Genomic DNA, 13,178 nt, shown 5'->3' on the forward strand with positions numbered 1-13,178 from the left:
AGTTAGAAACGTGTATACCAAAGTCGTATACACTTTAGAGACGGTCCCTAAATATGCGAATGTCCAACATCAAGCCATCTGTATGCCAATCTATCACTGGGAAACGCTCAGCATTAAGCTTTGCGCGTTATTCTGAGTCCATCTGCTTGCCTGCGAGTTTGGTCTTTTACATCACTGTAGTCCATTAAGCTACGTTAAGCGTTGTATATGTCCAGCAGGGGAATCCTGAAGTATTGAGGGAAACCCTAATAGCCTGCATGCAGCACATCGCCACAATATAAAGTTAAGCAACTAAACAACCAAGAGAAATATATGTCAACCTCAAAAATTTAACATTGGATCTGTATATCCGCATCGGGGAATAACATTATAATCTCGTTCACGGTAGAGAAAGATGCATGTAGGCTACACAGGAAAAGTAACCGTGAAGACACTGAATTTAACATAAAACAGCCGTCATAATAATCACAAATACACTTACATTGCTGTAAATGAGTTTTATGAATGAATGACTTGTTCTAACTGTTGCTGGTCTTCAACAAGCGCTTTTGCACCATCTGATGGTGAGGTCGACTAACAGCAGATGGAGAGTATGCTCGGCAATCTACTGCTTTTCCTGCAGTTCCTGGACGTCAATGTTGAATTTACTGTCGAATTTGAACCACTGAATTTGTGGAAGCGACTTTGCAAAGCGAAATAAAATGGACCGAAAATTGCCTGTTGAATATTATTGGTTGTATTTTTAAACAGTTTGAATATTTTGGAAGTGAAATATGAAAGGTGAATATGGATTATTGAATTTTTAATAATGAAAAGGTGTTTGAAATGTTTTTAATTGAAATATTCACAGCTTAAATATTCAACCATGTTGAATTTCAGCCCATAAAAATGTAAGCACTAAAAATACAATGCATTAAAATGCAAGCATGGTTAATGCAATGCCTATTTTTTTCAAGTAGTGCAATTCAACAGGCTTTTTATTTCAAAAACATTTGACATTATTCTACTTCCATACTTTTGGGAAACACACCCCGGTCTCGGTGAATGCATTCGCTGTGTGTCTGTGTTTGTTGTAAATTGTAAAAGTAATGCGTTACTTTACTAGTTACTTGAAAAAGTAATCTGATTACGTAACTCAAGTTACCTGTAATGAGTTCCACTGGTGCTCATCCTGTCCGGGTGAATGCTTCCGCTGCAGAGCATATGAGCGGAGTGGAGCGGTGACAATCTCAGCTCATCGCTCACGGAACTGTTCACCCCTCCGCTCCCCCGCTCAAAGCTACATCAGGCCGCTCCGCTCATTATCGCTCAGCGCTCAACGCAGTTTGCTTCGCGCTCCACTCACTTGTAGCGGTCCCCAACCTATTTTGCGCCACGGACCGGTTTAATATCAGACAATATTTTCACGGACCGGCCAAGGTGTGGCGGATAAATACAACAAAATAAAATGATACAACCGGCATAAAAACTGGGTTATTTTTTTAAATAGCCTATAATAATAAACGTGAATCCAATGTGTAGGCCATACTAGCAACTTTATTAGCAGCGTCCTCTAACATCGCGCCTAAAGACAACTGAGAAAGTCTGAACACAAACAAAATGCCCCCAAAAGAAAAAAATCTCTATGTTTTCGGTGCTGATGCGTTCATGTAACATGTAAGGGTGGCGCTGCCAATAAAGCACCTAAAAGCTGTCACAACGAACCGGCAAAATTAATGATTATGAATACGTAAAATATAGCAGGAGACATTTAAATTTTTTTATGTCTGTGTCGGCTGGAAAGATGCTGACTCGTGATCTTCGCAGTAGTGAACGCGCCAGAGAGAAATGTACATTTCATACGGATTACATAAGAGAGCAGTCTGTTTTCTTTAGTTTTTAATTGTTCTGTTTAAAAGTAGACATTTCAAGCTTTATATATGTCTCGGGTCTGTGAGGCAAGTAGGCTATACGCTGAGTTTCGGTTCATTTATGAGACAAACTCCAGGTTCACGCGCCGGCGCCTTCGTGTCGTGATTATCTATTTTCTACAATATTTACTTCTTATTTATTAAATCCAGACAAGTGGTTGATTAAACATTGATTCAAATTAAGATACAATTAATACAAAACGAAATTAAATTTAAAGAAGGGCTTTGTGCTTTCTGTTTGAGGTCTCAGTGAAAGTTTTAAAGCAGTCTTTTAGTGTCCCTTTCAGAGCGCTCACGTCCGTGAACTGTCCCGTCCATAACATTTTTTTTATTTATTTTTTTGTTAAATAAATTTCTAAATAAATGCGACTTATAGCTCAGTGCGACTTAGGCTTGGCCTATATATGTTTTTTTTCTTCTTCATGGCAAATTTTTTGACTGATGCGACTTATACTCCGGAGCGACTTATATTAATAGGCTACACCTTTATGACTTCTCATTTTCCTTTTTGAAGTACTTTTTGAACTCCATTATTGAGCCGAGTTTTGCCTGAAAATAGTCTACTTTTGATGACTGTGCAAGACAAATGGATTCAGGGTCAGGCTTGACTGAGAGTCAGACTCGTGGTGTGAGCGGAGCGAAATTGGAGCGGGAAATGCGACGCTCCGTCCTTTTGAAATTGCCACTCTGCGCTCTGTCCAAGATCCGCCCGCTCGCGCTCCCCGCTCGCTCCCGCTCCACTCCGCTCACATGCTCTGTTCCGCTGTGTGTCTGCAGGTTCTTCTCCCCGTCTGTGTGGATCATCTATCTGGGCAAGCTTCGGCTGGACGGCAGCAGTCAGTCGGAGGAGGCGGTGCGAGTGTCGCACATTCACCTGCATCACTACTACGAGGACGAGACTCACGACTATGACGTGGCTCTGCTTCGGCTGGTTCGGCCCGTGTGGTCGAGCACTTTAGCTCATCCGGTCTGCCTTCCACCCGTGACCCACCAGCTGGAGGCCGACCTGCTGTGCTGGGTCACGGGATGGGGAGCGCTGCGGGAGGGAGGTACGACACCCCAAAACACATCTCAACCAGTCAATACACACGCTACACTTTTACTAATAAAGGTTCCAGAAGGGGGGGTTTTGCAGCGATGCCATGAAATTGAAAAGCTTGCAGGGGCGGGGCTTGGTTTTATGCATCAGCTGGTGATTGGATGTTTAGGGTGTGAGCTTGCAGAGGCGGGGCTTGATTTTATGCGTCAGCTGTTGATTGGATGTTTAGATGTGGGCGTGGGCGTGAGCTTGCAGGGGCGGGGCTTGATTTTATGCGTCAACTGTATTGGGTGGGGCTTGATTTTAAGCATCAGCTGTTGATTGGATGTTTAGGGTGTGAGCTTACAGGGGTGGGGCTTGATTTTAAGCATCAGCTGTTGATTGGATGTTTAGATGTGGTCATGAGCTTGCAGGGGCGGGTCTTGGTTTTATGCATCAGCTGTTGATTGGATGTTTAGGGCGTGAGCTTGCAGGGGCGGGGCTTGATTTTATGCATAACGCTTTTCTTCCTCTTTACAACTAGTTATAGCATGAAAAAACATGCATGAACATCAGAAGGAATATTGAAAGATACAGTTTAACTTACTGAAATTAATCATGTCTCATGTATTCGCTCAATCAGTGTTTAACCACGGAAAGACATCAATAACAGCTTGTGAATGTGGCCTGAAACAACATGAGCTTTTTAAAATATATTATCTTAGACTAGTTTAGGCTATTTTTTTTCGTCTGTAAATCACATTTTAAAGCTGATATTTCTTCCTTCACTTTGTCAACCTTTTTCACCCCTGATGAGTTTGACACACGAAACATTAAACCACCAAAACTAAAATATGAGGAACTGAATCACAGTGTTTCTTGATTTTTGTACATTTGGTTTAAGTTTCACTGACCATATGATGCTGTGAGAGAAAGTCACCTGCTGCATGTTATTAAATAGAGGAATAACCAGCAGAGTGGGAATAATGCTGTTGTTAGAGACTGGAAATCAAGCATGAGTAAAACTCCCCCTGTAGTCAATCATTTTATCTCTTAAAACTCATCTTTGATCACCAAAATGACATATTTAAAAGCTTTTTCCTTGAAAAAAAAAATCTTCATGCCTTAAAATAGCTTGAATGTAATTTTACACCCTCGCCTCATTTAGTATACAAGGTTTTCTGAATATGCAAATGAGCCCCGCCTCCACTCACTCACTCAGCTCAGAGATCCACTGGTTGACGATCACACGTTGATCTGATTGGTTACAAGGTAGTTTGTGACGTCAGAAACACCAGCGATTTCAAAGCGTGTTTTTGAGACTGTCTTTGGTTCAATTCAATTCAATTAAATTCAAATGTATTTGTATAGCGCTTTTCACAATACATATTGTCTCAAAGCAGCTTTACAGAAAGTGCATTTAAAAAAAATGTACATAGAAAAATACAGTTAGTTAATCATGCATTAATTTAGGGCATAACATATCATAGCTGACGTACTCTATTAACCTCGGGACTAGCGTCCCGAGATAACAACAGAAAAGCAGATGGGAAATAATTAGCGTAGCTGCTGTTCCTAATATTAATGCGTTCAATCTGATTCAACTGTAGTATAAAAGGTAAGTATTATGTGAATGCTTGGCTAAAGAGATGCGTCTTTAATCTAGTTTTAAACTGGGACAGTGAATCTGAGCCTCGAACAATATCCGGAAGGCCATTCCAGAGTTTAGGAGCTAAATGTGAAAATGCCCTCCCTCCTTTAGTGGTCTTAGATATCCTAGGAATGACCAGAAGCCTCGAATTTAGTGATCTTAAAGAGCGTGATGGATTGTAGGGCGATAGAAGTTCCGTTAAATACCCAGGAGCTAAACCATTTAGGGCTTTATAGGTCATTAGTAATACTTTGTAATTGATACGGAACTTAATAGGTAACCAGTGTAGAGATGAAAGAATAGGTGTTATATGATCATATTTTCTTGACCTAGTAAGAACTCTAGCAGCTGCATTTTGGACTAACTGTAGCTTGTTTATTGAGGATGCAGGACAACCAGCTAATAAAGCATTACAGTAATCTAGTCTTGAGGTCATGAATGCATGAACTAACTTTTCAGCATCAGAGACAGATAGCATATTACGTAGTTTAGCAATGTTTCTAAGGTGGAAAAAGGCTGTTCTTGTAACATATGAAATATGATTTTCGAAAGACAAGTTGCGATCTAGTATAACCCCCAGGTCTTTTACTGTAGTGGATAAAGTAACAGGACATCCTTCTAAATTGAAGTTGCATTGTAAGAGGTTTTGTGGGCAGTTTTTTGGACCCATAAGTAATACCTCCGTTTTATTTGAGTTTAATAGCAGAAAATTACACGTCATCCAGTATTTTATATCTTTAACACACTCTGTCAATTTAGATAATTTATTGTTTTCATCCGGTCGTGATGAAATATATAATTGAGTGTCATCAGCATAACAGTGGAAATTAATTCCATGTTTTCTTATAATATTACCAAGCGGCAGCATGTATATTGAGAATAGCAGAGGGCCTAATACAGATCCCTGCGGCACTCCATAGTTTACTGACGTTATCTCCCCATTTAAACAGACAAAATGGTAGCGGTCTGATAAGTACGATCTAAACCAGCTTAATGCCTGTCCATGAACACCAGTGTAGTTTTGTAGTCGATCTAAGAGTATTTTGTGATCTATAGTATCGAACGCAGCACTAAGATCAAGTAAAACTAGTATTGAGATACAGCCTTGGTCAGAAGCTAAAAGTAAATCATTTGTGATTTTAACGAGCGCAGTTTCAGTGCTATGATGCGGTCTGAATCCAGACTGAAATTTTTCATAGATATCATTTTGTTGCAAGAAAGAGCCCAGTTGAGCGGACACAACTTTTTCTAGTATTTTAGACATAAATGGAAGATTTGAAATGGGTCTATAATTTGCTAGATTATTATGATCTAATTGTGGTTTCTTAATGAGAGGTTTTATAACTACCAGTTTAAATGTTCTTGGAACATGAACTAAAGATAAAGACGAGTTAATAATATTGAGGAGAGGCTCTTCCACTACAGGTAACACTTCTTTCAGTAGTTTAGTGGGTATTGGGTCTAATAAACATGTTGTTGGTTTAGATGCAATGATACGTTTATTTAGCTCTTCCTGTCCTATAGTTGTAAAGCGGCGTAGTTGTTCTTGAGGGGCGATAATTGAGGCTGAATCATAAGACACCATTAAAGATTGTACATTTACAATTGTGTTTCTGATGCTTTCTATTTTCTCAGTGAAGAAGTTCATGAAATCATTACTACTGAACTGTAACGGGATATTTTGTTCGGGTGACGTCTGTTTATTTGTTAGTCTAGCCACGGTGTTAAATAAAAACCTTGGATTACTTTGGTTATTTTCTATTAGTTTGTGGAGATGCTCAGCCCTGGTCGCTTTTAGGGCCTTTTTATATCGTGACATACTGTCTTTCCACGCGATTCTAAAGACCTCTAAATTAGTTTGTTTCCATTTACGCTCTAAATTACGAGTTTCTCTCTTGATAACATGCGTAGCACTGTTATACCATGGCGCTTTAGTTTTCTCTCTAACCTTTTTTAATCTGATTGGTGCAACGATGTCTAATGTACTAGAGAAAATGGTGCTCATAGTGCTAGTCATTTCCTCTAGTTCATCCGTTTGTTTGGGTTCACTGAGCAGCTGAGATAGATCAGGTAAGCTATTTGAGAATCTATCTATAGTGGTTGGAAGGATTGTTCTGCCTGGTTGATAACGTGGCGCTGCATGACATATTACAGCAGTACGTATTATGCAAGTTACCATGTAGTGATCAGTGACTTCATCACTTTGCGGTATAATATCTATATCGCTTGGATTGGTTCCATGTGATATAATTAAATCTAACGTATTATTAAGACGATGAGTGGGACCAGTAACGTTTTGCTTGACCCCAAAGGAGTTTAATAAATCTGTAAACGCAGCCCCTAACGCATCATTTGGATTATCTACGTGTATGTTAAAATCTCCAACAATTAATGCTTTATCGACATTGACTAATAGGTCTGAGAGAAAATCTGCAAACTCTTTTAGGAAATCAGCGTAAGGCCCTGGCGGTCTATATACGGTAGCCAAGGCTAGAGATAATAGGGATTTATTTCTTACATCTAAGAGCGTAACATTTAGTACAAGTACTTCAAACGAATTAAACCTGTGACATGTTTTTTGAGTAACATTAAGAATGTCTTTATAGATGGTTGCAACACCGCCACCACGACCAATCAGACGGAGCTCATGCTTATAACAGTCTCCAGGAGGAATAGACTCATTAATACCGAAATAATCATTTGGTTTAAGCCAGGTTTCAGTAAGGCAAAGTACATCGAAACTATTATCTGTGACCATTTCATTTACAATAACTGCCTTAGGTGTGAGCGATCTAATGTTTAGAAGACCCAGCTTTATAAATAGTTTTTGTTCACTAATATTGAGATTTTCTGGTTTAATTACAATTAGATTTTTCCTAGATCCTGCAGTAGATTTAATGTTTGACCTCACTAAACGAGGAATAGACACAGTTTCAATATAATGTTCTACATTGGTACTTATATCAATTAAGTTTGGACAGCAAAGAGTGTGATTTGGACTTTGACTTACTAGTCATATGGTGTGCAACGCCTTGGAGATGTTGTCCGACAGAAGAGCCGCTCCGATTCTGCTGGGGTGAAGTCCATCAGCACGGAAGAGCCTAGGTCGCTCCCAGAACAGATTCCAATTATTTACAAAGAGCGGTCTCTGTTCGTTACACCATGACATTAACCATTCATTTAGAGCAAATAATCTACTGAACCTTTCATGTCCTAGTCGGTACGTGGGAAGCGGTCCAGACACGATGATCGTTGTTTCAGGCGATGTGCTGCGTACCGTCTCAATCAGGCTCCTGTAGTCCTTCTTCAGAACCTCTGTCTGCCGCAGCCTGATGTCGTTCGTTCCCGCGTGTAGCACGACAGCTCCGATGCGCTCGTCACCATTCAGGATCTCGGGGACCTGCGCAGCCACATCGAGAACACGAGCACCAGGAAAGCAGTGAGTGCGCACCTTACCTTTACCTGAGGTAGCGTGTACATGCCGGACGATGGAAGTGCCGATGATCACAGCGTCGCGTCCCGTCTCGCGAAGAGGGGAGAAGCGGTTCCGGGTGGAGATCTCGAAAACCGGGAGGGGCGGAGAGGTCCTTGCTCTGGTCCTGGCTCGCGTCTTCCGCTGTGGAATCACCCAGGGTCCGTGGTGTTGTGTCGGTGCCGGAGTGAATGAAACCAGGGATGATCGCGTCCTGGTTGCTCGCGTCCTGTGCAGAGAAACACACGGAGTAGACGAGGTCGGAGTCAAAAGGTTACTAACCACTGACTTGTGAGCATCAGCGCGTGATGTTTCAAGCGCTGATCGCCGATCTCGCAGCTCGGCTTGTCTCTCTAGTAGGTCGCGGATCTGCTTTTCCACCGAGTCCAACTCTAACTGCACAGAATGCAGCTCGAACGTGTCCTCACCTGCACTCAAAGGTAACGTTAGACACACATCCGATATATTCGCCATTATAGCAGATGTGCTATAATGGCGAATTATAGCTTTAAGTGATACAGGTGTAAAAAAGACGATCAATAGGCGCGGCCACGCGTGCAATGCTAGCGGGCTAAGGCTAGTAGCGGAAGTTCGGAAAGTTGGATATAAGTAGCGATATCAGAGCAATCCAATTGTTTTTTAAATAGAAAAGTATTCCAGATATGTTCACACGCTGTAAAAATGAAAGTGTTCGTTTGTAAAAGAGTGTAAAGAAGAAAATCACGGTTTATGAATTAATTCGACGGAGCTCCAAACACAACAACGCACTCTCAAACTCTCAAAACTGTTCACTGCAGTTTTAAGGAGGAAATACTCAGCAATGGTGTCGACTTATGAATTTACACATGGTTTGTCTTAAAGCATATTAAAAACACCACATAGACACATAAACAACATTAAAAGCTGGATTTTCACCACAGCTTGTGTGTCTGTCTCTCCATCAGGGGCAGTGAGTGACGTCCTGCAGAAAGTAGACGTGCGATTGGTCAGTGAAGATGCATGTGTGCGTTCCTATGGTTACATGATCACTCCCAGAATGATTTGTGCCGGATATCGCAGTGGAGGGAAGGATTCCTGTCAGGTGACACACCATAATCACACTGCCATAACCGTGATGATGCATGAGAATATTAATTGACAGACGCATGAATTATTTGTACTTTTAATTCACACCACAGGGCCATTTAAAAAGAGGCAAAACATGATTAAAGTAATAAAAAAAATCATAAACTTTCTCTTATACGTTCATGTAAATTTTGTTTTTTATAAAGAATATAGTTACTGTCTCTTATTTAAATTTCTGCAAACCAGAATATTGGCTTAATTTTAAAGGTGACATATTATGCCCCCTTTCACAAGATGTAATATAAATCTCTGGCGTCCCCAGAATGTGTCTGTGAAATTTCAGCTCAAAATACCAGATCATTTATTATAGCTTGTTAAATTTGCCCCTTTTTGGGTGTGAGCAAAAACGCACCGTTTTTGTGTGTGTCTCTTTAAATGCAAATGAGCTTTAGCTCCGCCTCCGTTCAGAAGAGGGCGGAGTCACTCCAGCAATAACAAAACAGGCCAATCTCACTCATCCAGAATCCCAGAATAACCAGTAGCGAGTGCAGCCTTACGGAGAGACTCAGGAAGAGTTTCTGAATGTTAGTGGAGACATTTCTGTAGTTGTTGTGGAGTTACATTGATCATCTCATCATCATGTTTAACTTCTCCACAAGTGTCCACAGTTCCTGAGGTGTTTATAAGACAGCGGTGACATGTTCTGGTCAATAGTGTTCAGTGCTCGTCTGTGCTCAACCACACAACAGTTTCAGGCTTTGCTGGATCTTTATCATTGCGTTAGAACTGGTCTCTGTTGTCGCTCGTGAAACCAAATGTCGGCTGGTGTGTGTAAACGTGCAAATTAAGGGCCGCTAATATTATAATAAGATCCTCTTCATTTGTCAGAAGGAGAGCGAAATCTGATCAGCTTATTTTTTGTCATGCTTGCAGAGACACAGTTACTGGGTTTCACTTTTCATGTTTTCTGGGTTGGTAGAAGCACTGGGACCCGATTATAGCACTTAAAGGGTAACTCTCACCAAAATGCAACCTAGGGCCTTTTTGTTAATTTACTCGAGGCAAACTTTCGTTTAAAAGCATAATAAGAATGGAAACACCACTTTTAAGTTTGACCGTATTTTCGTTTTAGGTTAAATGCCTTGTGAATGGGAGTGAATGGGGCACTTTTAGGATAGCATCAAAAATCACTATTTTTAAAACACTAATGCGGCTCGACACAACATGAAACTGTGCTGGAAGTCTCACCAGAGGCTCTACACATGAACTCCAGCACTGAGAACAGTGTTTGTGTACACAGAGTTTACTAAAGAGAGATTTTGAACAACTCACTGTGTTTCCGTCCGCCGGCATTTTGTCAGTCAAAAATAGTGGATCCCCGTAACAGGAGGAGAGTAAAGATGGAAAGCTCCTAAAGCTCAGTTCCATGTAAATTCACGGATAATTTGTTGTTTTCTCGTTAGTGAAAATCAATATTGACCTTGTATTTGAATAAGGATCCTCATATGAGAATCAATACTAAAATTCAGAGTCAGTTCATTCGCATTCGGAAATCGACTATTTTTGACTGTCAAAATGACAAGGCATTTAACCTAAAACGAAAATACGGTCAAACTTAAAAGTGGTGTTTCCAATCTAATTATGCTTTTAAATGAAAGTTTGCCTCGGGTAGATTAACAGAAAGAGCCTAGGTTGCATTTTGGCAAGAGTTATCCTTTAAACACGGGAGAAGTCAGATTTTCATGATATGTCCCCTTCAAGGATGCACCTATTGAAATATTACATATTTTACTATATATTTTTACAATTAAAATATTATGCACAAAGTCTTCCACCAGAGATGTGTAAGTGACGTGTGTGTGTGTGTGTGTGTGGTCAGGGCGACTCTGGCGGGCCGCTGGTGTGTCAGGAGCCGTCGGGACGCTGGTTTCTGGCCGGTGTGGTGAGCTGGGGACGAGGCTGCGGACGCCCGGATTATTACGGCGTTTACACTCGGATCACCAAACTCACCGGATGGATCAAGCGCCTCATTTCCTCCTGAGAAGCACCATCTGAGACCTCCACACACCACATCCCAGCGCTCGCCCTCTGAGCATCATGGGAAATGTGCTTTGATGATGTCAGTCCTGTGGATGTGTAGAACTGATTGTAGGTTCATTAACTGGGTTTGAAATGAACACCCACTAACCTGCCAAATGCGGGTAAGGATCGGCTGTGGCGAGTAACGCTGTCAATCACGAGCCAATTTGGCGAGTTACTTATTATATTTACTCACTTTGCTGGGGAAGTTCGTGTAAGACAAATCTGCAGATTTAGCACTCGTGAGTCATCATGATATATTAAATACAGTGTATTGTACAGAATCTGCTCATATCTGGCTTGAACACACACGTCACCGCACAACAAATAACGGCACGCTTGTTCATTTGCATTGAAGCAACAGTGAAGATTAAAAAGCATTTGGTTTACAGAAAAGACATTGTTATTTACCAACAGAGGCGGACAGAGTACACAGCTTCATTACTTGAGTAAAAGTACAGATACCCCTTGCTAAATTTTACTCAAGTACAAGTAAAAGTACTACAGTCAGATGTCTACTTAAGTAAAAGTACTGAAGTACTTGTTTTTAAAAGTACTTGAGTATCAAGAGTACAAGAGTACATTTTCTAAATATTGCATTACTACTGCCACAGTGCTTACATTGGTAAACACAGCAAACACTTGAAGCGAAAACTATCATTAAATTGTTCAGAAAATTGAAATAGTCTGGCGAGGTGGGGCCACGGGTTGGCACATTCCCGGGAGCGATATTTTTTTTCCCAGGATGGTAGGGGAAGACTCATGAATATTCATTAGGGAAGTCATCCCTGATTGGTCTGATAAACTACCGCCTAACCCCACCCCTAAACCTACCCATCACTGGGGTTAGGATGACTTCCTAATGAATATTCATGAGTCTTCCCCTACCATCCTGGAAAAAAAAATATCGCTTCCCACGATGGACCTTCATCCATTGTTTCGTCCATGGTTTCGTCTCTTATCTAAATCTGACCATGGAGTTGACTTTGGCGGAAAGCTGAAGGTGATTGCTGATAGGCTGTCCCAATCAGTGGCGCCTGCACAATCCAATCACGTTTGAGAGGGAAACAACAAATCGAGGGTTTCCGAGATTTTTCTTTTTCCTTTTTTTTTTTTTTTAGAAGAAGTAATGGGTACTCACGGTTATGGATAGAAATGTAGTGGAGTAAAGAGTACAATATTTGCCTCTCAAATGTACTTGAGTAAAGTCATGAGTACTCCCCAAAAATGATACTCGAGTAAAGTACAGATCCCTCAAAATTGTACTTAAGTACTGTACTCAAGTAAATGTACTCCGTTACTGTCCGGCTCTGTTTACCAACATCCTATATTTTTGTTGATGTTCTTTGTACTGTATTGATCTGTACACCTAAAACATATATTTGTTGAAAAGGATGAGGATGAAAGAGGAAGGGAGGAGATGCTGGATCACAGGTTTTTGTTTGAATTACAAACTAATGTTTGAAATACAAATTTTTTTTTTTATATATATATATATATATATATATATATATATATATTTTTTTTTTTTTTTTTTTTGGCTAGTAGAAGTTCTGATTGGCCGGTAACTTAAACTTTAGTAGCCAAATTGGCCGGTGAGTGAAAAAGTTCATTTCAAACCCTGTTCATAAACATTCACTTTATTCACCTGGACTAAACAGCCTCATCAATATCAGCTGCTTAAGGATTTATTGTTTATTTGTAATTATTTAGACAAAATAATATCAGGCACAACATGACAATAATTGTTGACTAGAATTACCTGCTAGAGATTCAGTTTAGCCTCATCCCTAACGATCAGACTTCAGCAGAGCTGCTCCAGAACTGGCGGATCCCGTTATCATTCACTCATGCTGAAACAACCCGGTCAGACTTTCGTTCTGTCTGGAAACAAAAGCGAGAAATTCTGCAGAATCTGACAGCGCCTGTGGTGACGTCACGAGGGGGAATCAATGAGGCCGTTTTCGTTTCTGACTTTACTTT

At 40.6% G+C, this 13,178-nt stretch overlaps 1 protein-coding gene across 1 annotated transcript in view; it reads left to right on the forward strand.

The window, feature by feature from the left end:
• Positions 1 to 12,012, forward strand: part of tmprss6 (transmembrane serine protease 6) — a 40,554-nt gene extending 28,542 nt beyond the window's left edge. Inside the window, 3 exon segments of the mRNA XM_082136135.1 lie at positions 2,688 to 2,959; positions 8,996 to 9,132; positions 10,996 to 12,012. Of these exon segments, the coding sequence (XP_081992261.1) occupies positions 2,688 to 2,959; positions 8,996 to 9,132; positions 10,996 to 11,157 (571 nt within the window). The 3' untranslated portion in view covers positions 11,158 to 12,012.
• Positions 12,013 to 13,178: the final 1,166 nt, after the last annotated feature.

Source organism: Leuciscus leuciscus, assembly GCF_965113295.1.
Source record: "Leuciscus leuciscus genome assembly, chromosome: 14".
In the NCBI taxonomy this organism is placed as follows: domain Eukaryota; kingdom Metazoa; phylum Chordata; class Actinopteri; order Cypriniformes; family Leuciscidae; genus Leuciscus; species Leuciscus leuciscus.